The 25,367-nt window shown below is 35.5% G+C and overlaps 1 protein-coding gene across 4 annotated transcripts in view; it reads left to right on the top strand.

The window, feature by feature from the left end:
• The window catches only part of CNOT6 (CCR4-NOT transcription complex subunit 6), a 70,203-nt gene extending 47,970 nt beyond the window's left edge, over positions 1–22,233 (top strand). For 3 of the 4 annotated variants that reach the window (XM_007122206.4, XM_007122204.4, XM_055080114.1), the window contains 8 exons: positions 10,579–10,683; positions 10,766–10,834; positions 11,831–11,988; positions 12,776–12,930; positions 13,665–13,819; positions 14,739–14,969; positions 18,051–18,253; positions 20,243–22,233. In XM_007122206.4, coding sequence (XP_007122268.1) covers positions 10,579–10,683; positions 10,766–10,834; positions 11,831–11,988; positions 12,776–12,930; positions 13,665–13,819; positions 14,739–14,969; positions 18,051–18,253; positions 20,243–20,455 — 1,289 coding nt within the window. In that variant the 3' untranslated portion in view covers positions 20,456–22,233. The remainder of the gene's footprint in view (positions 1–10,578; positions 10,684–10,765; positions 10,835–11,830; positions 11,989–12,775; positions 12,931–13,664; positions 13,820–14,738; positions 14,970–18,050; positions 18,254–20,242) is intronic. The other variant, XM_007122205.4, reaches the window with a different exon arrangement.
• The last annotated feature ends 3,134 nt before the right edge of the window (positions 22,234–25,367 follow it).

Genomic DNA, 25,367 nt, shown 5'->3' with positions numbered 1-25,367 from the left:
GGCCTTACATTTAGGTCTTTAATCCATTTTGAGTTTATTTTTGTATATGGTGTTAGGGAGTGTTCTAATTTCATTCTTTTACAAGTAGCTGTCCATTTTTCCCAGCACCACTTATTGAAGAGGCTGCCTTTTCTCCATTGTATATTCTTGACTCCTTTATCAAAGATAAGGTGACCATATGTGCATGGGTTTCTGTCCTGTTCCATGGATCGATATTTCTCTTTTTGTGCCAGTACCATACTGTTTTGGTTTCTTTTTTTTTTTTTTTTAATTTTATTTATTTATTTATTTATTTTTGGCTGCATCGGGTCTTCGCTGCTGCGCGTGGGCTTTCTCTAGTTGCGGCGAGCGGGGGCTACTCTTCGTTGCGGTGTGTGGGCTTCTCATTGTGGTGGCTTCTCTTGTTGCGGAGCATGGGCTCTAGGCGTGCAGGCTTCAGTAGTTGTGGCTCGTGCAGGCTTCAGTAGTTGTGGCTCGTGGGCTCTAGAGCGCAGGCTCAGTAGTTGTGGCGCACGGGCTTAGTTGCTCCGCCGCATGTGGGATCTTCCTGGACCGGGGCTCGAACCCGTGTCCCCTGCATTGGCAGGAGGATTCTTAACCACTGTGCCACCAGGGAAGCCCCGTACTGTCTTGATTACTGTAGCTTTGTAGTATAATCTGAAGTCAGGGAGTCTGATTTCTTCAGCTCTGTTTTTCTTTCTCAAGATAGCTTTGGCTATTCGTGGTCTTCTGTGTTTCCATACAAATTGTGAAATTGTTTGTTCTAGTTCTGTGAAAAATGCCAGTGGTAGTTTGATAGGGATTGCATTGAATCTGTAGATTGCTTTGGGTAGTAGAGTCATTTTCACAATGTTGATTCTTCCAATCCAAGAACATGGTATATCTCTCCATCTGCTTGTATCATATTTAATTTGTTTCATCAATGTCTTATAGTTTTCTGCATACAGGTTTTTTGCCTCCTTAGGTAGGTTTATTCCTAGGTATTTTATTCTTTTTGTTGCAATGGTAAATTGGAGTGTTTCCTTAATTTCTCTTTCAGATTTTTCATCATTAGTGTATAGGAATGCAAGAGATTTCTGTGCATTAATTTTGTATCCTGCTACTTTATCAGATTCATTGCTTAGCTCTAGTAGTTCTCTGTTAGCATCTTTAGGATTCTATATGTATAGTATTATGTCATCTGCAAACAGTGACAATTTTACTTCTTTTCCAATTTAGATTCCTTTTATTTCTTTTTATTCTCTGATTGCTGTGGCTAAAATTTCCAAAACTATGTTGAATAATGGTGGTGAGAGTGGGCAGCCTTGTCTTGTTCCTGATCTTAGTGGAAATGGTTTCAGTTTTCACCATTGAGAATGATGTTGGCTGTGGGTTTGTCATATATGGCCTTTCTTATGTTGAAGTAAGTTTGCTCTATGCCTACTTTCTGGAGGGTTTTTATCATAAATGGGTATTGAATTTTTTTGTGTGTGTGTGTGTGGTATGCGGGCCTCTCACTGTTGTGGCCTCTCCCGTGGCAGAGCACAGGCTCTGGATGCACAGGCTCAGCAGCCATGGCTCACGGGCCTAGCCGCTCCACGGCATGTGCGATCTTCCCAGGCTGGGGCATGAACCCGTGTCCCCTGCATCGGCAGGCGGACTCTCAACCACTGCGCCACCAGGGAAGCCCTGGGTATTGAATTTTGTCGAAAGCTTTTTCTGCATCTATTGAGATGATCATGTGGTTTTTCTCCTTCAACTTGTTACTGTGGTTTATCACATTGATTGATTTGTGCATATTGAAGAATCCTTGCATTCCTGAGATAAACCCCACCTGATCATGGTGTATGATTCTTTTAATGTGCTGTTGGATTCTGTTTGCTAGTATTTTGTTGAGGATTTTTGCATCTATGTTCATCCGTGATATTGGCCTATAGTTTTCTTTTTTTGTGACATCTTTGTCTGGTTTTGGTATCAGGGTGATAGTGGCCTCGTAGAACGAGTTTGGGATTGTTCCTCCCTCCGCTATATTTTGGAAGAGTTTGAGAAGTATAGGTGTTAGCTCTTCTCTAAATCTTTGATAGAATTTGCCTGTGAAGCCATCTGGTCCTGGGCTTTTATTTTTTGGAAGATTTTTAATCACAGTTTCAATTTCAGTGCTTGTGATTGGTCTGTTTATATTTTTATTTCTTCCTCATTCAGTCTTGGAGTGTTGTGCTTTTCTAAGAATTTGTCCATTTCTTCCAGGTTGTCCCGTTTCCTTCATTTCTTTTTCATTTATTTCTGATCTGATCTTTATGATTTCTTTTCCTCTGCTAACTTTGGGGTTTTTTTGTTCTCCTCTCTAATGCTTTAGGTGTAGGGTTAGTTTGTTTATTTGAGATGTTTGTTGTTTTTTGAGGTAGGATTGTATTGCTGTAAACTTCCCTCTTAGAACTGCTTTTGCTGCATCCCATAGATTTTGGGTCATCATGTTTTCATTGTCATTTGGTTCTAGGTATTTTTTTGATTTCCTCTTTGATTTCTTCAGTGATCTCTTGGTTATTTAGTAGTGTCTTGTTTAGCCTCATGTGTTTGTAGTTTTTACAGATTTTTTTCCTGTATTGATATCTAGTCTCATAGCGTTGTAGTCGGAAAAGATACTTGATACTATTTCAATTTTCTTAAATTTACCAAGGCTTGATTTTGTCACTATTTTTATTTTAGCCTTTCTGGTAGCTGTGTAGTGATACCTCATTGTAGTTGTAATTTGCATTTCCCCAACAGTTAAAGGTGCTGAACATCTTTGCATGTGCTTATTTGTCATCTGTATGGCATCGTATGTGAAATATCTCTTATTCCTTTGCCCATGCACTAATTGGATTTTTTACTTTTTTACTGTTGATATTTGGGAGTCCTTTATATATTTTCGATACTATGGTTTTGTCAAATATGCGATTTGCAAATATTTTCTCCCAGTATATAGCTTGTCTTTTCATCCACTTAATAGGGTGGGGGGGTGGGTGGGTGATTTCCCCCAACACCAACAAACAATTCTAGGACACTAGCTGGGTGTCCTACAATTCAACTCAGTTCTGACACTACTTACCCAGAGATAGCATCAGTTTCCATAGGTAAAGGGCTCAGAGCATCAGTTTCCATAGGTAAAGGGCTCAGTCCTACAAGACTGCCCCTTTTCCCTTTCCTTCCAACTTCAGATGCCGGTCACAATGCAGGTTGTCATTTGTGCTTGTGCTTCTGACCAACCAGCTACAGATTGGAGGTTCCCATGACCCCCTCCTTGGGTTTGATTAACTTGCTAGAGTGGCTCACAGAACTCAGGTAACCCATTTACTCACTAGGTTACCTGTTTATTGTGAAAGGATATAACTCAGGAATAGCCAAATTGGAGAAATGCATAGGCCAAGTTATGCGGGAAGGGCACAGAGCTTCCATGCCCTCTTCCAGGCACACCACTCTCCCTGAATCTCCACATGTTCACCAACCCAGAGGTCTCTGAGCCCCATCCTTTCAGGTTTTTATAGAGGCTCCATTACGTAGGCATAATTGATCCGCTCATTGGCCATTGATGGTGATTGGTTTAACCTCCAGCCTCTCTCCCCTTAGCAGGGTGGGACTGAAAGTTCCAACTCTGATCACATTGTGGGTTCTCTTGGCAACCAGCCCTGTCTTTCAGATAAGGCCAAAAGTCATCTCATTAACATAACAAGGCATCTTTATCACTCTGATCACTTAGGAAATATCAGAGGTTTTAGGATATGTGTGTCAGGAACAGTGGATGAAAAGCAAATATATATTTCTTAATATAAATCACAATATCACACAGGGTCTTTTATGTAGGACAAGTTTTTAATTTTGATGAAATCCAGTTTTTCAGTTTTTGCTTTTATGGCTCTTGCTTTTGATGTCAAGTCTAAGAACTCTTTGAAATAGTTCTAGATCCCAAAGATTTTCTCCAGTTTTTTGTACTAAAAGATTTATGGTTTTGTTTTACATTTAAGTCTGTAATCCATTTTGAGTGAAAAGATGTGAGGATTAATTCAAGGTTTGTTTTTTGCTTGTGCATGTCCAATTGCTCCAGCATGATTTGTTGAAAAGTCTGTCCTCCCTTGAATTGCTTTTGCACTGGACAATTGGACATATCTGTGTGGATTCTCTATTCTTTTCATTGATCTGTGTATCTGTGTTTCTGCCAATATCACATAGTTTTTGGAACTTGAAATAGGGTAATAATTCTTGAAATAGATAGACTGATTCCTCCTCTATAGTCTACTTCTTCAGAATGGTTTTAGCTATTCTAATTCTTTGGCCTTTCCATATACATTTTAGAATAATCTTATCTATAGTTACAAAAAATATTACTGGGATTTTGATAACCTGTATATCAAATTGGGGGGAACTGACGTCTTTAGTATGTAGAGTCTTCGAATCAATGAACGTGTTATGTCTCTCCATCTATTTAGATTTTGATTTTTTTCATCACTGTTGTGTAGTTTTTGGTATAAAAGTCCTGTAAATGTTTTGTTAGATTTATACTTGATAACGTATTTTAAATTTTGCTGTCCATGTTTTCATTCCCAATATATAGAAATATAATGAATTTTTGTATTTTTATTTTGTATCCTTCTACTTTGTTGAACCCAATTCTAGTTCTAGGAGTTGGTTTTTCTATTTTTTGTAGGTTTTTTGGTAATTAAAAAATTTTTTTTCTATGTAGAATATTAGTCACCTGCAAATAAGGAGAAGTTTATTTCTTTTCAATATGTATGCTTTTCTTTCCTTTTTCTTGCCTTATGGCACTGACCAGAACTTGCAGCACTATGTTGAATAAGAGTTGTGAGAGCAGACAATCCCCCCTTTTCCCCAATCTTAGAAAGCATTGTCTTCATTATTGAATATAATGTTAGCATGGGTATTTGGTAGATGCCCTATCAGTTTGAGGATTTTTCCTTCTATCCTTCTTTTTCTGAGAGTTTTAAATCATGAATGGGTATTTAATTTTGTCAAATGTTTGTTCTCCATCAGTTGATATGATGTGATATATAATTTTTCTTCTTTAGCCTGGTAATTAATTTTTGAATATTGAACCAGGCTTGCATTCCTGGAATAAAATCCGCTTGATCATGATGTATAATTTGTTTATTGTTGATAAGTGTATGCTAATATTTTAATGATTTTTGACTGTATTCATGAGGGATATTTGTAGTTTTGTTTTTTGTTTGTTTTATACTCACTTTGCCTGGTTTTGGTATCAAGGTGATATTAGCTTTATGAAATGAATTTGAAAGTGTTCCCTCATCTTCTGTTTTCCAGAAGAGATTCTGTAGAATTAGAGTTAATCCTTTTTTAAATGTTTAGTAGAATTTTTCAGTGCAACAGTCTGGGTTGGAGATTTCTTTTCTGGTAGTTTTAAAATTATGAATTCATTTCCTTTACTGTGTGTAGTGCTATTAAATTATCTACTGGGTGAGTTGTGATGGTTTGTGTTTTTCAGGGAAGTGGCCCATATCATCTGTGTTGTTAAATTTATGTATGTAGAGTTGTTTATAGTATTCCCTTATCCTTCTGATTTCTGTAGGGTCTGTAGTGATACCCTTATAACCCTTTCGTTGTTGATGTTGGTAATTTTTGTCTCTCTTTTTCTTTATCAGTCTTGGTTAAAGGTTCTTCAGTTTTATTGAACTTTTCAAAGAAACAGCTTAAAAATTTTTTTCCTCCATTTTTCTCTTTTCAGTGTCACTGATTTCTGCTCTTTAGTATTTCTATGCTGCTTTTTCTTTGGGTTTATTTTACTCTTTTTCTCTTGGTTCTTAGGGTAGAAGCTTAGATTATTGAATTGGGACTTTTTTCTTCTGATGTATGCATTTAGTGCTGTAACTCTACCTCTTGGCCCTGCTTTAGCTGTGTCTAGCAACAAATTTTATTTTCACTAGCTCAGTGCATTTTGAAATTTCCCTTCAGACCTCCTCTTTGACCTATGGATCATTCAGAATTTTCCAAGTGTTTGCAGATTTTCCTATTGTCTTTCAGTTATTGATTTTTAGTGTCATTCCATTGTGGTTGAAGAATACATTCTACATAATTTCAGTTCTTTTAAATTTGTGGACGTTTGGTTTTATGGCCCAGGATGTGATCTATCCTAGTATTTGTCCCTTGGGCATTGGACAGGAGTTTTATATTCTGCTATTATTGTGTAGATGATGTATAAATAGCAGTTAGATCCAATATATTTGTCTGATATCTGTTAGATTGATGGTATTGTGGACTTTTGTCTGGTTCTATCAATTTTTGAGAGAGGGGTGTTGACGTCTTCAACTGTAATTGTAGATTTCTCTATTGTCCTTTCAGTTCCATCAGTTTTTGGATGGAACTGTTTTTGCTTAAAATATTTTGCAATTTTGTTGTTTGATAGATACACATTTAGAATTGCTAATTCTTCTTGGGGCATTGGCCCTTTATCGTTACATAAGGCCACTCGCAGTGTGGTGATTTTCTCTGAAATCTACTTGATCTGATATTAATATAGTCACTCCTGCTTTCCTCTGACTAATGTTTGCATGATTTTTTTTCCATCCTTTTCCTTTCAACCTGCTTATATTGTTATATTTGAAGTGAGTTTCTTGTTAGCGTATAGTTGGGTCATGTTTTTAAATCCACTCTACCAATTTTCTGTCTTTTAGTTGGTCTATTTAGACCATTTACATTTACTATAATTATTGATTTATTGGGGCTCACATCTGCCACTTTTTGTTTGTTCTCCTTGCTTTTGTTTTCTTTTTCTTGCTTTCCTATGGGTTACTTGAGCATCTTTTTACATTTCCATTTTAATTTGTGATGTGTTTGAATTATCTTTTTCAGTGGTTGCTCTAGGTATTTCAGTATATAAACTTAATTTATCATAGTCTTCTGGTGTTAACTACTTTACCAGTTTGAGTGACATATAAAAACCATAGCTCTTTTTATGACCTTTTATTTGCCTGCTCCCCCAATTAACTGCCAAACATGATTTAGAAAACTTAAGAGAAGGAAAGCCTATTATATTTGCCCCCCCTTTTATTAAACCATAATCTTTTTTCTTCCTTCCTGATATTCCAGGGTTTCTTCTGTTATCATTTCCTTTCCATTTAGAGAACTTTCATTAATGGTTCTCTTAGGGGAGGGTCTGCTGGCAACAGAGTCTCTTAGTTCTCTGTCATCTGAAAATGTCTTTGTTTCTCCTTCATTCCCAAAAGATATTTTTTGCTGGATATAGGATTCTGGGTTGACAGTTCTTTTCTTTCAGCGCTTGAAAAATACCATGCCACTTTCTACTGGTTTGTGATGAGAAATTTGTGGTTATTCATATTGTTTTTCCCCTACAGATAAGGTGGTTTTTCTCTGGCTGCCTTCAAGATTTTTTTCTTTGTCTTTAGTTTTCAGAAGTTTAATTATGATGTTGCTTGGTATAGATTCCTTTGGGTTTGTCCTGTTTGAATTTCTTGAATCTATAGGTTTAGGTTTCTTGCCAAATTGGGGGAGCTTTCACCATGTCTTTAGTACTTCCTCAGCCCTGTGCCCTTCTGCATCCGTTGCTCTGAGGACATGAATGTTAAATTTTTTGTTGTAGTTCCACTGGTCCCTGAGGCTCTCTGTTTATTTATTCTTTTCAATCTGTTTCCTTTCTGTTGTTCAGATTGTGTAATTCTAGTGTTATATCTTCCAGTTGATTGATTCTTTCCTTGACCCTCCATTCTGCTGTTGAACCCATCCAACTGAGTTTTTTTATTTCATTTATCCTATTTTACAGTTTTAATATTTCCATTTGGTTTTTTACATTTCATTTGTTTACCAAAACTTTTTTTGTTTACTGAGTCTTCTTGTTTTTTTGTTGTTTTATTTCAGGCATGTTTGTAATTTTTCATTGAAGCATTTTTATCATGCCTTCTCTGTTTTGCTCAGATCATTCTAATGTTTCTATCATCTCAGTGTTGGAATCTATTATCTTTTTCATTCAGTTTGAAATTTTCCTGGTTCTTGGTATGATTAGTGATTTTCACTTGAAGCTGGACATAGTCACATTATGTTATAAGACTCTGGATCTTATTTAAACTTTTTTGCTGGCTTTCTCTAACACTGCTGTGACAGGGAAAATGGAGAACACCATCTCCTTACTGCCAGGGGTGGAGGTAGGAGTTAAGATTCCACTTGGCGTTTGTTGACACCTGAGGGTCAGCTGGGTACAGGTGGCAGTTTTGGCTCTTTATGTGGTCTCCATAGTCACTGCATTGGGGTGACCTCATTACCGGTGGGAGATGGTAAAAGTCTTGACTCTCCTCAGCCTCCTCTGACGTCATCCCCAGAAGGGAGGTGGAAGAGCACCTCGTTACTGCGGGTTGGGGTGGAAGTCCAGGCTTCCCTTCTTGGGCTCTGCTGACACCACAGGGCGGAGGAGAAGGTGCTTGTTACTTCCTAGAGGGGATAAAAGTCCCAGCTACCTTCTTGGCCTTCTCTGACCCTACCCTGCTAGGGGTGTTGGGGTACCTCCTTCCTCATAAGGGTGGAAGTCTAAGCTCCCTGCTTGGTCTTTGCTGGCATGAGTAGAGAGGATGCCATGTATGTTTCTTTGGTGTTTAGCTGTAGTAGAGCTGTTACTATCTAAAAGTTTTGTTTTGTTAGGCTGCCCTTTCCTGGCCCTTTGGCTTTTGTTGGAATTTTTTTTTCTGTACCCATAGGTGTTTCTGTGTTGCTGGCTTCTTCGCTCTGTGTCTGGGATATATGAGACAAATAGTAAACCCAAGGAATTCACCACTGTGTTGTTCCTCAGGTCCTGAGGTCTCTGAACATTCTGCCTTCTTACCACATTTCAGAGTCTGACATTTCTTTACACATAATTCATGGGATTTTAGTTGTATTCAGCAGGAGAAATAGGGAAAAGTATGTTTACTTCATCTTTCCAGAAATGACTTCTCATTCACTTTTGTTCCTTAGTTCTGAGACTCAATGTCATGTTTTAATTCCAGAATTGTATTGTACTTGTTAAGTTTACCCTATGTGTATTATTTTTCCAGGCAATGAAAAGTAGATTAAATTTAAAGGAATTCCAAAGAACAAGCAGATGTTGGGGGAAATATACCATTTGGTTTCATGCATTTATTAGAGAGTCAAAAATAGATGTTTGGGTTTGGTTTTTAATTTTATAGAAAGATCTTAGAAGGGAGGATCACATAGTTATAAGTACTCAGCAGTTGCCTTTAAATATTTTTTGCACTAGAAAGTAGTAAAAATACAGCAGTAATGTAGGTCTAGTTAGAATGGGATGCTTACCTGGTACTGAGGAGTTTTTTGGTTGACTTCATTTTCTCAAGATATCCTTAACAGGGTCCTGGTAACTTTCAGGTTATAGCTACCTGTCTCATAGGATTGTGACTAAATGAAAATTTCAGGACTCTGGTAGCTGTAAAGAACTGTACACATATGGGGAATGATACTATTGTTACTTGTCTTCCTACAAATATATACTTTGCACTTATAGGAGCATGTTTTTACCTTTACAGTTCTTAAAATCCTAACTTAGGATTCTTCCCATCCGTGTAATCCAGCTTTTAATGAAGGATACTCCACTACCTCACAGGTCAGGGCATTTCATCTTAAATAATTCTAATGTTTAACAAACACTTCTATTCTGAGCTTAGTCCTCATTCTGCCTTTTGAGTCTACTCTTTAACAAGAGAAAAGGAAAAAAATGCTTTTTTCTCTGTGCGGTGATCATTCTTATATTCCATACCTTTTTTTTTTTTTTTAATTTGGAATGGCTAAGATCGCTCATCATTTTACCTATCTTCCATCTATAGAATTTATTAGTCTTTCTTAAAATGGAGCATGGATAGGAACTTTGCTTTTGAAACAGTGTACTGTGCTGTTACTTGTACATAAGAAGTTCTTCTGAGAGAATTTGAGACTATTAACAATACATGTAAATCATTGCATTTGCTTTCATTTTTGGCACTTATGAAACAGTGATTGAATTTACTGTTGGATCACTGCCCTGGGGTTTTCCCCTTCATTACTGGCTTAATCTTAAACCAAGTCTGTCCCATCCTGTTACTTTATTCATTAGAATTTAAAAAAATCTAAGTGCTAGACTGCATTTGTCATTAGGATGTTTTCTTATTAACTTTGTAGCGTTCTTAAATTTTGATTCTGTGATTCATTATATTGGCTCTCACCTTTCCTTTGCTTAGTCCTTCTTCCAACTCTTCCCCAATCCAGTTTTACTCTCTTTTGATCATTATGAAAGTGTTGATGAGGCAGGGTCAGATGCAGAGCACTATTAGATATCTTCTAGATTGACATCAGTCCATTAATAATCATTTTTTGGATACTTCTATAGAATGTGGTATGAATCATTTTTATTCTTCACATCAAAAACTGAAAAAGAAATATTCTAGTTTGGTATATTGAGTTAATATATAGTTTTTTATATACAGTTATATGTGGTTAATATATATAGTTAATATACATTGTTATAGATGATCTGATAATTTTGGTATATTTTTCAATTTTGAAATATTTTAGTATTTGTCTTGGTTTCATTTTACCTATTTAAAAAAACATTTCCAGGAAATCCACTTACCCAGGATATATTGAACCTCTATCTGGAACCAGATGGAACAAGAAGGCTACTGAACTATTTGCTTGATAATTTGGCAGGTACTGCAAAAAGAAGTAAGTGGTCATTTGATTAAACCATTTTTTTTAGAAAGACATGTAAGAATATTGTTTAATTTTGTGTTTTATATTCAACTAGTTTCAACAGAACAACCACCTCCAAGATCTTGGATTATGTTACAAGAACCAGACAGAACACGGCCAACTGGTTGGTAGCCTAATTTTTTAAATCTTATTTTTACTTTTTCTTTGTAAACCTAATAGTATCGTTGGTATGCTTTAGATTTTGGGCAGTGTTACAGTAGAATATTTAAGGTTGATTTGGTTTGGGAGATAATAACGAAGACTTGTTTACCTGGCCTCTATACTGTGCTACAGAAAGTTTGGTATAAAGCAGTACTCCTCAACCAGAGGCGATTTTATGCCCCAGGAGACATTTGGCAATGCCTGGAGATATTTTTTGATTGTTAACAACTGGTAGAAGTGCTCTTGGCATCTTGTGGCTAGAGATCAGAGGTGCTGCTGTTGAGGAACTCTGCTCTAAAGTCTTGATCAAATTCAGTTAAAATAAATACACCAAAATCTTTCTATACTGTAAGTTTCCAAACTGTACTGTGTTCCAGATGTATTTGATAATACAAAAGTTTAAGATAGCCAAAACACCTACTTGAAAGAGAAATCGAACTAATGACCTCTAATCTCCTTTTAAAATTGTATGAAAATAGTTTGAGCACTTCTGTGATGTGTGCAACAGGATTTGGTCTATAATACCCCTTTTCTTTCATGTGAATTAATAATAGTTGCTCTGTAGAAGAAAAGTAGAGATGCCTGTTAAGAAAACTACCTGTCAGATTTCCACATTCTACATTAACAATTGTTGAAGTGGTGGAGGGAACATAGAAATGAGGAGCCCTGGTCTTAGAGGCTGAAGGACTTAAGATCGTATTCTGTTAGTTTTTGAACCTTCTGTGTGTACCTCTGTAGCAGGAAACACATTATTTATTTATATTATAATTTGTTCACGTATCTGTCCTTCATTTATTTTCTAACATTACATATGCCCTGTCTGGCATATAGTAGCTTTTCAGTGAATATATATTGAATGAATAATGTCAAACTTAGCATGTAAGTGAAAACTATTGAAATTAATTATGTTTTTTTTTTCTGCCACGTGTGTGAATAAGTAAAGTTATCTTTCCTACAGCCTTGTTTTCTGTCATGTGCTATAATGTTCTTTGTGATAAATATGCGACCCGGCAGTTATATGGCTACTGTCCATCATGGGCACTAAATTGGGACTACAGGAAAAAGGCCATTATTCAAGAAATCTTGAGTTGCAGTGCTGATGTCATAAGTCTTCAGGTAAGTCGTCAGAAGAGCACTTGTTTAAATTGCAGAAATACCCCAACATTGATCAAGCAAGGAACAGCTTGGGAATGCATTACACTGACACATTTGAAGTCCTAGCTTTAGCAGTTCTTAAAATATGGACTTTTCCTGTATTTAGTGAATTCTGGGAGCATTCACTGCCTGCTGTGCTTTCTAGTAGTGTGCTGCCAAATTAAAAATGGGTTAAGCTGGGTTTTAAGTGTTTGCTATGACAGCTAAATGTTTACTTTTTCCTCCCTGATGCCCCTGTACACTATTTTTTAATTGGGTGGCAATGTTACTGAAATTGTGGCACTATCAAGGTATAATTTTGCTTTACTACCAGTGGTAATTGAATAGTTAGGTCAAAGTGGAAAGGGCATTGAACCTGGTGCACAGTAACTGGGTTCTCAGTCCAACTCTCATAATAACTTACATGACCTTGGGCAAGTCACTCTCCTTGTGGCGTGGAGTTCCTGTTACCTCTCTGATTTTTGTTCTACGCCAATTCTAAAATATAAGGAAATATATACGCATAGGGGTGTATGTCTTTCTGTTCTTTACTCCTAAACAACAAAGAATTGACCTTATCAACTGGTACCTGTAAAATGGCAAGTAGGTGTTCTGATTGGTTTCAGATAAATTACATTGAAAAAATGTAATTCTTCATTCTGCAGATCAGTCCTTTGAAATTATTTTAAGTTCTTAAACTGTACATAAAGGTAATGCATAGGCCTGATTTTTGTCTTATGAAATAACTCTGCTATTTACAATTTTTCAGGAGGTTGAAACAGAACAGTATTACAGTTTTTTTCTGGTAGAACTGAAAGAACGTGGCTATAATGGATTCTTTAGTCCTAAATCTAGAGCTAGGACAATGTCAGAACAAGAAAGAAAACATGTTGATGGCTGTGCAATATTCTTTAAGACAGAAAAGTAAGTCATCTTCTTTCTTTCTTTTCTTTTTTTTTGGCTGAGCCACATGGCATGCAGGATCTTAGTTCCCAGACCAGGCATCGAACCTTGCCTCCTGCAGTGGAAGTGCAGAGTCCTAACTCCTGGACCGCCAGGGAATTCCCAGTCATCTTATTTCTTAAAAAGAAAACTTTCTCTGTTTGCAGGTTGGGGGCCAAGGGAATGGAAATTAGTTGGCAAATAAGAGAATGAGGCGTTACATTATTACTCAAGGAAACAGTACTGTTGACTTAGAGGGTTTTGTTTTGATTCATCAGAAATAGTGTTTTGGAGGACATGTTGAAAGTGCTACTGTTTCTTCAGGTGTTTGCTAGGGTTTAACTCCAACTGTTACTTGAAACACCTTGTAATTGCATTCCCTCTGGGATGGTGGAGAGATTCTTAATCCTGTACTTAGGAAGAGAATTATTTTAAAATTATAAGATGGAATTTTCCAGTGTGAAACCTAAACAGAAGATGACTACATTTTCTTAAGTTGTAAAAGTTTATCAAAATGTTATTTGTATCTGTAACAGACTGAGAACAACTTAAATGGACATGGGAAGCTTGGTGTTAAGTGTGGAGGATTGTCCATAATGTAATTTACATGCCATCATATCTGTTAATGAAGTTTGGGAAAATTGCATTTTCCACAAAGCTAATGTCTTGGTATTCTCAATTTTATATTTGTGTGTGTGTGTTTGTTTTTGTTTTAGATTTACTTTGGTTCAGAAACACACTGTTGAATTTAATCAGCTGGCAATGGCAAATTCAGAAGGGTCTGAAGCTATGCTGAACAGAGTGATGACAAAAGATAACATTGGAGTTGCTGTACTGCTAGAACTTCGAAAGGAATTGATTGAAATGTCATGTGAGTGACCTTTCCACTTCCTATGAAATTGACCTCCAAAATTTAATAGAAAACAGAAAATTTGTTGCATATTAATAGTCTTGTCTAACACCTGAAGAAACTCAGAATTTATATCTTAGATTCTAAAACCTTATATCCATTTATCTCTACCACAAAGCTCAAGATGAGGAAGCATTGCTCAGAAAAGTATTTCAAATCTTAAAAGGCATAAAGCCAAAGGAAAAAAACAGCTTTCTTTTCTCCTCAAGAATTTTTCACATAAATGCTGAAGTAAATATTAGTTAAAATGACTGCTCAGAGAGAAGAACTCCATACACATACACAATTTCTTGGCAACAAGGATATTCTGTATGCTGACTTCTCTTCCTGACCTTTTAGTCATTATTTAAAAGGTCTTGAGTTTTGGAGAAATGAACCACTTATTTCAAATTAAATGTATGTTTAGAGTGACCATCATGCTAAGAACTGAAACTTCTGTCACTTGAGGAACAGTTGGAAATGGGGATATTTAATCTGAGGGATAGAAAAGATGAAAGATGGAACTTAGTGACTATCTTAAATATATCTTAAGAAAAAGGGTGTCAATTTAATTTTATGATGCTCAGTTTAGGACATCTAGAAGACCAGAAGTTTTAAGGGGATGGAACTATTTAAAAATCAAGCTGTCCCAAATAGAATGGGCTGTCTCTGTTCAAGTAGTGAATACCCTATGCTGGAAGTACTCAACCGAGCGGTTAGATGTCTATTTCTCAGGTTTGTTGTAGGGTAGATTCAGTCATCAGGTGGGAGATTGTTAACTAAATTTTAGGCTTCTTTATTATTCCTAAGATTCTGAGATATTATTTGCTTTCAGACCCTGTGAGCATATATGGGGTTATGGACAGGTTTTGTTTATTTGTTTTCTTTTTATCTAATATAGCTGGAAAGCCACATCTTGGAACAGAAAAACAACTTATTCTCGTGGCTAATGCTCATATGCACTGGGACCCTGAATACTCTGATGTGAAGTTGGTTCAAACAATGATGTTCCTCTCAGAAGTGAAGAACATCATTGATAAAGCCTCGAGAAGCCTCCTGTCCAGTGCATTGGGAGAATTTGGAACTATTCCACTGGTGTTGTGTGCAGATCTTAATTCTTTGCCGGACTCTGGTAAAAACAAAACAAAACAAAACAATGCTATTTTATATAGACTACTTACTGACTTAAAATGTTTTTGTAATGTGTTGTTTCTGATAATTCCAAATTTAGTCAAAATGAAAATTCAATTTATAGTGGCAGCTATGAATCAGGTTAAAAAAAACGTGTTGTGGAGTAGGGGAACCATTTTGAAAATGAAATGGTATTATGAAAAACCTCAGGAGGAAGTATGTTAATCATCTTCAGTAAACACGTAGGTGATAACTTGAAGTAACTTATTAAAGAACATATAATTGTATTTCATTGTCCCCAGGTTATATGTAATGCACACTCTGAAAAGGTTATTAAGACAGACTCTTTGGGATTCCAGCATGTGGTAATAAAATCCAGTTTAAATTTGACCGTATATTAAAGGATCTCCAGTTTTGGTGGGCTTGATTAGAAAAATACACCTCAGGTGGAAATTGAGATTTTTGTATTTACACAGATCAGGCAAGTGATTTTAACAAAAAAAGATCAAGAATCTTGATTTTTAATCACAAAGTAGAAGAATACAGAAAGCCTTACTCTTAAATACTTTTCCATAGATAGTACAGTGAGTAAAAACCATAGTCCTTGTAATATCAAACTAAATATTTCTTTTTGGCTTTTAGCTCCTTGTTTATACTTTCACATACACAGAATACTTTTCCTTGGACTTACATGCATGCAAGAATGCACACATACACACACACATTCACACACGGAGTGGTTAAATTCAGTAGCACGTCACTGCTATCACAGTAGATGAGAGAATAGATGTAATAAGTTAGAAACTATGTTAAAATTCGTTTTCAGGGGAAATAAAGGTGTCTGAGATCCATAATTCTTCTTTCAAAGCCATCTGGGGATTACCGGCAATTTCTCTACATGCTTTGCATCCTCTTTTTAGCTACAAAGTATCTGAGGGGCCAAGAGAGACTCTTGTCAAATAATGAAGATCTTAGGACCTATTTCCATGTTGTAAAATATAGTATTTTAATAGCAAACACATGGGAAAATGTCCAGTCTTGTTAACTAATTTAAATGAAAGTTAAATTTTTACAGAACCCATCTTATGCTTCTCATATTGGAAAAATAGTGTCCAGGGATGATGAAGTTGCTCTGTAACTCTTTCAGAATTGGCTGTGTGTGTGTGTATACATTTTTCATTTTCACCAAGAACTTTATTGAACAGCGTATTCACCGTTTTGTTCTACTACCTTCTGCCATTTTTCAGGCAACTTCATAATTCCATCTTCCCAAAACTTTTTATCTTTTTGAGCAAAGAACTGTTCCAGGTGCCTTTTACAGTCTTCTAGGGAATTGAAATTTTTTCCATTAAGAGAATTTTGTAAAGACTGAAATCAATGGAAATCCGAAGGTGCAATGCCTAGTGAATACGGCCGATGAATCAGAACTTCCCAGCCAAGCTGTAACAGTTTTTGCCTGGTCGTCAAAGAAACATGCGGTCTTGCATTATCCTGATGGATGATTATGCGTTTTCTGTTGACTAACTCCAGACGCTTTTTGTCGAGTGCTGCTTTCAGTTGGTCTAATTGGGAGCAGTACGTGTTGGAATTTAATCGTTTGGTTTTCCGGAAGGAGCTTATAATAGAGGACTCCCTTCCAATCCCACCATATATACTATATCATCTTTTTTGAATGAAGACCGGCCTTTGGTTTGGTTGGTGATGGTTCATTTTGCTTGCCCCATGATCTTTTCCATTCCACATGGTTGTACAGTATCCACTTTTCATCAGCCGTCACAATTTGTTTTAAAAACGGAACATTTTCATTATATTTCGGTAGAGAATTGCACGCGGAAATTGGTCAAGAAGGTTTTTTTCATTTATGTGGAACCCAAAAATCAAAGCGATTAACATAACCAAGCTGGTGCAGATGATTTTCAACGCTTGATTTGGATATTTTGAGTATGTTGGCTATCTCCCTCATGGTACAACGTTGATTGTTCTCAATTAATGTCTCTGATCGCTGTCAACTTCAACTGATCTACCTGACTGTGGAGCATTATCCAGTGAGAAATCTGCAGCATGAAACTTTGCAAACCACTTTTTACACGTTCAGTCAGTCACAGCACCTTCTCCATACACTGCACAAATCTTTTTTTTGCGTTTCAGTTGCATTTTTACCTTTGTTGAAATAATAAGGCATAATATGCTGAAAATGTTTCTTTTTTTCTTCCATCTTCAATATTAAAATGGCTACACAAAAATTCACCAATCTCTGTTTGATCGCTGTCAACTTCAACTGATCTACCTGACTGTGGAGCATTATCCAGTGAGAAATCTGCAGCATGAAACTTTGCAAACCACTTTTTACACGTTCAGTCAGTCACAGCACCTTCTCCATACACTGCACAAATCTTTTTTTTGCGTTTCAGTTGCATTTTTACCTTTGTTGAAATAATAAGGCATAATATGCTGAAAATGTTTCTTTTTTTCTTCCATCTTCAATATTAAAATGGCTACACAAAAATTCACCAATTTTGAGAAGTTTTTTTTTTAAATGCAGTCTGATATGACAGCTGTCACATACAATCTAACAAAATTGTTTCAAATGAAGTTAAGTGCTACTGGAGCCATCTTACGGAAAACACTGAAAGAACTTTTTGGCCCACCCAATGTATATTTAGGCACAATGAATCCTAATCTTGGTATTTTATACTAAGCATAGCAGAAACCTACATACTAAGATGTTGATTATAGTATTCATTTTTTTTAAGGTAGAAATAACATGAATTAAAAAAAATAAGAAACTAGCTTAAATACTATACATCAGCCCAGTTGTATTATGCAATCATTAAAAAAAATAATTGAGAAGACATAGGAACATAAGTTCATGTGATACAGTATAGAATATTCAGTATACTATGATTAAAACCATGTAAAAATGGGTTTATACAAGTTTTGGCAAATGTGAAAAACAGTGAAACATTTTAGAAAGTGGGAATATGTGTGATTTAAAACTTTCCTACAGAGTTATGTTTTTAGTTATGTGTTGTACACTGTATTATACTTGACAGTGCAGAAAGTACATTTATTTTCATTATAGGTGTTGTGGAATATTTGAGCACTGGTGGAGTAGAAACAAATCATAAAGACTTTAAGGAACTGAGATATAATGAAAGTCTTACAAACTTCAGCTGTAATGGGAAAAATGGGACAACCAATGGAAGGATCACTCATGGTTTCAAGTTAAAGAGTGCCTATGAGAGTGGCCTGATGCCTTACACAAATTACACGTTTGATTTTAAGGTGAGTTTTGAGGGAATAAACTTTTAAAGCCTTCATTTTTTTAAAGTGTCTTACAACTTTATGATGGCTTTAAATGTTAATGCTCAGAATGGAATTAAGCCATCTCAAATTAGTTGACAGCAGCATTCTTTTATTATTACTCTTAATGTAGAATTCCATGTGATTAGAGTCCCATCCCTACATTATACCTATTAGAATCATTTCCAAGGTAAGAAATCAGATGAAATAATAATAGTAAATCCTGAGTTAACTGTCACCTTTTCAGGGCAATTATTTTTTTTTTTAATAGGCTCATTACTAACAGCTAGATATGCAGGACCATCGTATTTAATTTGCTGTCAATTGAAATGAGGTGTTCCATCTCTATTTCAGTTTAACTGAAACTGTACTACTTGAGAACCAAAATGTCTTTTATTATTAGCCATTTTAAAATTTCTAATATATATATTATTTATATGCCTTGTTACACAATTAATGTATTACAGTATGGAGCCTTTTCCTTAGTAATTCTCCTCATTTTTATTATCTGTGGTTGTTTAGGACTTGTGTTCACTGTCCTTTTTAGCTACCTTTTGCATTTATGCTAAAATCCTAATTTTCCATTTCTAACCTGCTGAGAAAATAATCGTTCAGGTTAGATTGTCTATTAAATAGTGTAAATACTTGTGTTAACTGGTTCTTAATTTTAGAGGGGAGGTTGTTTAGACTCCTTTGAGAAACTGTTGAAAACTGACAATTTTTTAAAATTTAGCTTTGGAGGATCCACAGTACTGTAGATAATGATTTAACCCTGGGAACAGATGAGTGTGTAGAGTTGAAGAGAGACTGGAGTAGACTGGGGAAAACTAACATGTAAATGACAGTAACCAGAGAGGTGGAAAACCAGGACAGTATAGGAACTTAAATGCCAAGGAAAGAAAGCCTTTCTAGGGAAAGAGGTGTGAGTGTTAAGCTTCAGAAAGATATTGATAAGAGTTGTTTTGCTGGAGAACTAGTCAGAGAAACTAGAATATGATGAGTTGGAGAATAACTGAGCAATGAGGTAGGAAAAACCAACTTTTAGATTCTTATTTCAAGCAGGTTGACTGAAGAAGAGGTGAGGGTGATAACTAAAAAGGTGGGAGAGATTAGGGATTTTTTTTTTCCTCTTGTTCCTGTTCCTGATAGAAAGTTAGGAAGAAGACTCTTGAACATGCTTAAATGCTCTTGGCCAAGAGCATGTAAAGGAGAGTCTAAAGTTATAGGGAGGAATTTATAGGGAGGAAAGGAGCAAACCAAGAGTAACCTAGCTGTCTGCCAGATGCTGTGCCTGGGTACTGTTGAGGGTGTTGAGAGCAGAGACAGCCTGGCCCTCGTGGAATCATGATCTGGTGGGAGAGATAGGTCTCAACCACACAAATGAGTATATAGTTACACCATGGGGAGTGTGTTAGCAAGGGAAAAGAATCAGGTGCTAGGAGCTATTAAGTGCGTGAGGGCAGGATTCAGGAAGGCCTTGGGAAAGTGATTAAACTCGGCACTTGAAGGTTGAGAAGGAGTTAGCCAGTTGACAAGTAGAAGAAAATGTTCTAGACATGTGTGGAGGCCCTGGGGCAGGAAAAAGCTTGGCGCCTACAAGGAATGTACCCCACTTCACACCGCACCTCCCTACTCCCCAAAAAGGGCTAGTATGGCAATGGAGTAGTGAGCAAGGAAAAGTGTCACAAATTAAGTTAGGAAAGAGAAGCAGAGGCCCTATCATGAAGGATTCTTTAGGTCTTGTTAAAGTTTTTGAAAAGTTCCAGATAGGAGGAAGAATGATTATTACCCCTAAACTTTCTTCATTCTCACATTTGGGGATGCCATTTGGTTTATGTAGTATTGCCTTTTCCTATAGGCTAATAAGTTTCTTTGTTTGACTCTAAGGATATGTCTTGAAAGTTCTCAGTATTCAAGTGTTATCTTATGTGGGGCCTTGTCTTTTTTTTCTTTTTGTCTTCTGTTTTTCAGGGTATAATTGACTACATCTTCTATTCTAAACCTCAGCTGAACACTTTAGGCATCCTGGGACCTCTGGACCACCATTGGCTAGTTGAGAACAATATCAGCGGCTGCCCACACCCACTCATCCCCTCTGACCACTTCTCACTTTTTGCACAACTGGAGCTCTTACTGCCTTTCCTGCCCCAAGTTAACGGCATTCACCTTCCTGGCAGGAGGTAGTCAAGTACCTTCAGAGGATGACCTCAGTTTCACTCGTAAACTCGTAAAAAATCTGAATATAGGGGAGTGAGGTATGGCCACTAGGGATTTTTTTTTTCTTAATGATGATTTGAGTTTTCAATCTGATTATTTGATAAGGATATAGTACGAAAGCCAGGTGCTAGCAAACAGACAAATTCTGAGCCCGATATGCTTTATATACTGTTAGACAGGGACTGGTGTGTTTGCACCTATCTTTAATTTGTTACAAGTAATTTTCCTGTTTCTTCTATCCAATATAATATTTTCATGCCTTGAAATAGGAAAATGTTTGAACAGCATATTCTCTTTGCACAGAAATCTGTAGCACTACTTTTTTGAGGCCAGTAATAACATCCAGAGATCATTCTTCCATACTTTACTCCCTCCTTTTTCAGACTTGTTTGTAAAATATAGAATTTAAATTTAGCCTTTATGATTGTATATGATCCACAGAAGACCTGATTTATGAAATTTTGTACTAAAAAAATCAGATTTGGAAATGATTGTATTGTAATCTAAGGCTAAGTTTTTTTTTTACCTGTTTCATGTGTTACAAAGGCCAGCTTGTAAAAGAAGTTGCAACAGACTTTCTCTGCTGATGATTTGCACTGTTAGGGTTTTGTTAGCCCTTTTGTACTACTTTGTTTTTAAATTGAGAACATTGCTCTTTAAATCTAAATCTGTTTAAAGTTTAGGACATTTTCTTGGACCAGAGGCAACTTACCCATGAATTCCTGGGTTTTTACAAAAAACTATCTACCAGGACAGATAAGCTGAGCAGTGAATGATCTGTAGGCATTATGGACTGAATGTAATGGTTGATATATGTGCATTCTGATATTTTTAAATCCTCAGCTTTTTTAAGTTACAAAATTACAGCTGCTTAGGGACAGCTTCTTAACTCCTTTTTGAGACACTTCCTGTCCTATCTCCACTGTGCCTGCCTGAATTTGTTCTCACCAAGCACTGCCTGTGCATGCAGAGAAAATCTGTGCATCCTCTTTTATATTTTTAAATACTGTTTAACATTTGTCAGAGTTTTATGAAAATGCTTTTGTATGGACTGTGGCTTTTTTTCCATTGTGAAGCATTGAATATCACATTTTGGAACATGTTCATAGGGTGGGTCCCTGGGTCTTTACTCACCAGACCCAAGCACTGCTTCTTGGTGTCATTGCACAGTGCTGTTCGTCACCCAGAGTACTACTATCATGTGAATTCTTTTTGTTTTCCATGTATTCCTTAGTTTCCATGTTTTTTAGAAATCATTCCTTTAAAAAAAAAAAAAGTAATTTTCCGTTTATGAAGCAGTATAAAATAAATGAGATGTATTTTCAAAACAGGTCCCTAAGACAATACTTCAGATCATTTTAAAAGTGACTAAGTCATGTCAACCAAGATAAAAGTTATATTATACCTTGTATTTTGCCCATAGTGCTGTTAGTAGAGATTAAAGCCAGCTTTAACTTTGCAAAGTTAACTCCTATATGTTCTGTTCTCATTCATTCATTCTCTCAAAAAAATCAAATGAATTCACAGGGAACTTGATCTAACTGCTTTTGTTTCAACTGCAGGCAGGGGAGCAAAAGGACACCATGTATGTGAGCATTAAGAAAAGAAATTGTTGAATGTTAATAACAGTTTTTATACAGAGAGTGAGTCATTTTGGATAATGACTTAAAATTTTATGAAAAATGTTTAGCACTTAAATGTGCTTATTCTGTTTTTAAGAGAAAATAAAATCACATACTGTTTAAGTAAATGATTCTTTTTTTTTTTTTTCTTTTTCTTTAAAAAAAAGAAAAAATTCTCCAAAAGGTTTTGATCTTGAATCTTTGTCTGGGACCTGGTTTTTCCTTTGAAGGTTTGTTTTTTTTTTTGTTTTTTGTTTTTTAGCATTTTGTTGTGATGGTTTTTTATTTTTTGCTTTTTGTTTTAAGTTGTGTTGGCAACAAACGCATCCAGTTTATAGTCAGTACATTGGAAAGCTGGTATTACTGATATAGAACCCATGCATAACTTTTATGGGGTTTCTTTTTGGGTTTTTTGTTTTGTTTGTAAAGTGTGAATAAAAGGTGTGTTTACTCATTTATCCTAAACACTGTGTTGGTAATGTGCATCATGACAATTTCCAGCAAGGGCAAGCTGGAGCTGGTTGGACTGATGAGATAAAGGAAACTGCTTTTCCTATGATCTGCATTATGTAATAACAGGTCCAGAGAGCTTTATGGAAGGGGAAGGGGAGAAGCACTTACTCTGTTTATGGAGGATATATTCTTTTCATAGATGCTGGAACTAGAGTGCACTTGTTAGATGCTAAAGGTTTGAGCTTTACACAAAATGTTTTCATCTGTGTTTGTTATTGTCTACAAAATATTTGAATTTGGGGGCAGCATAGTAAGATATAATGGCCTGTTACGTCTTGAAAATATTTGTTCTTGCCTCTTCTAGGCAGACTGCATTCTGTGGCAGACTACCTTCTGTGGGTCAGTTTGAGCAGCTTCTCCACCTTATTAGAGAGTGATAAATTGAACCAAGAGTGTAGATTTACAACTGTAACCTTTAAAAGAGAGAAAATTATTTTAAGTCTATAGGGACTAAATGGTCACACCAAAATAGACTGTTAAGCAAGATTTTGTGTTTTAAATATTTTCTGTGTCCTGAATAACTTCCAATAATCCGTACTCCCTAAAATGCAATAAAAACTAATATGTTTTCACAGTGTAGGTTTTCTTCAAAAATTCTGTAACAAATATATTTAATGTGGTGTTGCCATAATGTAATTTCAGTATTCTTACTGGATAAATCCATTTTATGAATGTTTTACAGAAAATTTGGGGTATATTTTCTGTTTTTAATGTTCAGAAATTTGGAGGAGCTCAGTTCCTTGTAAATCTCTTGAAGTACAGTTTACTGTATTAGTGATAATTATTTATGCTTTAAGAATTTAAACAATGTTCATCAAAATTAATTTATGGCATAATTTAAACTAAAGTTGTAGAAATAAATTGTTGATTGCAACTTTAATAGTCCTAGAAGATAGGCAGGGAACATCTCCAAGAAATGTGCTTTTATTTTTACTTGATTTGGTGACAGCCAGGAAAACTTATTTTGAGTTAGCACTTTGAAACCTAAGGACATTATTAAATTGGGTGGAATGCACTTCTAAATGTTGAAATTAAAATTTCAAAGCTCTTTAAAGATTTCCGGTTTTCAATAATAAATTCCAATTTTAATATTCCATTTTTTACTATTTAAACTTATGGAATTAGTTTCCATAGTGACTTTTAAGGTTTTGGGGTCATGCTATATAAGTATAAAAGCCAACCTAAGCAAAGCAGTTATAGCAATTTGCTCTTTTAATGAACCAATAAGAATACCCAGTACAAATGCTGCAGATAATTCAAAGAAAACCTTTAGCAAGTGTTTCTCCCCTACTTGTAAACAGTATTTTGAGATGTTCACTTTGCTCTTCTTTTTGGTTACATAAATTTTAGTAACCAGTATGTTGAAGTAGTGTTTAAAATAGAATATCTAGTCTTTATTTACAGTACATTAAATTGTGTAATGCACTGGACTAAGTTTTGTTTACCATTCATGTAACAAAACCCAGCACATTATCTGCACTAAGCTCAAAGAATGTCCCATTTGCCTAGGCAGCTCTTTGATAAGGGTAATGGGAAACTGAATATTACCTATGGACTGGTGGTAACAAGGGCTTTTACTCTTCTTTTCAGTGGAACCTTCTTGGTCAAATTGTAACTAGCTAGTATTATATTTATATACAGGGTCTCTTTTCTTTACCGATGTATTTTCCTACTCATAGTCAACCAATAAATTCAATTATCTGTTTCAAATATTTTTAAAGTGTAATTTGTATAGCTGTAGTACTGAGGTTTGAGAAAATATGTGTTAATCAGCAGACCACCTATTTAAAATTCTGAGTCATCTGGGACAGGGTTATAACTCACCCTTTGAAAGGGAAGAGTGAACGGGGACAGTGCCATGATACAGGGAGATGGTGTAAACTTAAGGATCTCCTTATTGGCTGTGTTATTCTGTATAACACTCATATCTTTGCCAAAGTTCAATTTTATATTTAGGCAACTGATGATCCTTTTGTATTTAGGATTTTTGTTGTTGTTACCATATACCTCATAGTATAAGAAATGGGCTCATGTGTCTTTCATCCTTTGGAAGGAGGTTGACATATTTTGAATAAATGCTTTTAATACAGTAGCAAACATTGTATTGATGGGGTTATATTAATTCATTAAATGTTTTAATTGTTACATGTATAGTTTGTTGTATATATAACTTTAAAATTGTCTGACTTCCCAACTCTTCAGAGCATTGAGTCTATTTTTAGAAACTACTTCTTTAACAAATAAATGTAAATTTTTATATAGATGCTGGGAAAAAATCCTTTAAAATCACAGCGCAATTAGATAAAATGAATGTTTGCTGAGATGTCCAGTTTTTAAAGTAGGCATTTTCTACCTCATCCTTAATATATAATTTTATCTCTATAACAGAAGTCTTGTTCTTCCTTATGATTGCCAAAAAAATGTTTTAGAAGTTAATGAAATATGCCCATGTTTATAAATTCTAGTTAATGTTCTGTAGAGGAACAAGTATCTAAGGAAACATGAACTGAAATATATATGCAATAAAGTTTTTAGGTTTTAGGTAACAGTGTTATATATATAGAGAATTCCCTTCTTTGAGTATTATTTATGTATTTAAATTGAATTTAAAATAAGCTTTCATAAATACTTTAAAGGCAATTTTAATATACAGGTTATATATTTTAAGAATCCTATAGAAGATAGTTTTTACTAGAATTTTACGAGAATTTTAGGCTATTTCTGTAAGTTAATAATTTGCTCCG

The sequence above is a fragment of the Physeter macrocephalus genome, chromosome 2, assembly GCF_002837175.3.
Source record: "Physeter macrocephalus isolate SW-GA chromosome 2, ASM283717v5, whole genome shotgun sequence".
NCBI classification, from domain to species: Eukaryota; Metazoa; Chordata; class Mammalia; order Artiodactyla; family Physeteridae; genus Physeter; species Physeter macrocephalus.
Note: the sequence above shows the minus strand (reverse complement) of the source record. Positions and strands in the feature narration are given on the sequence as shown.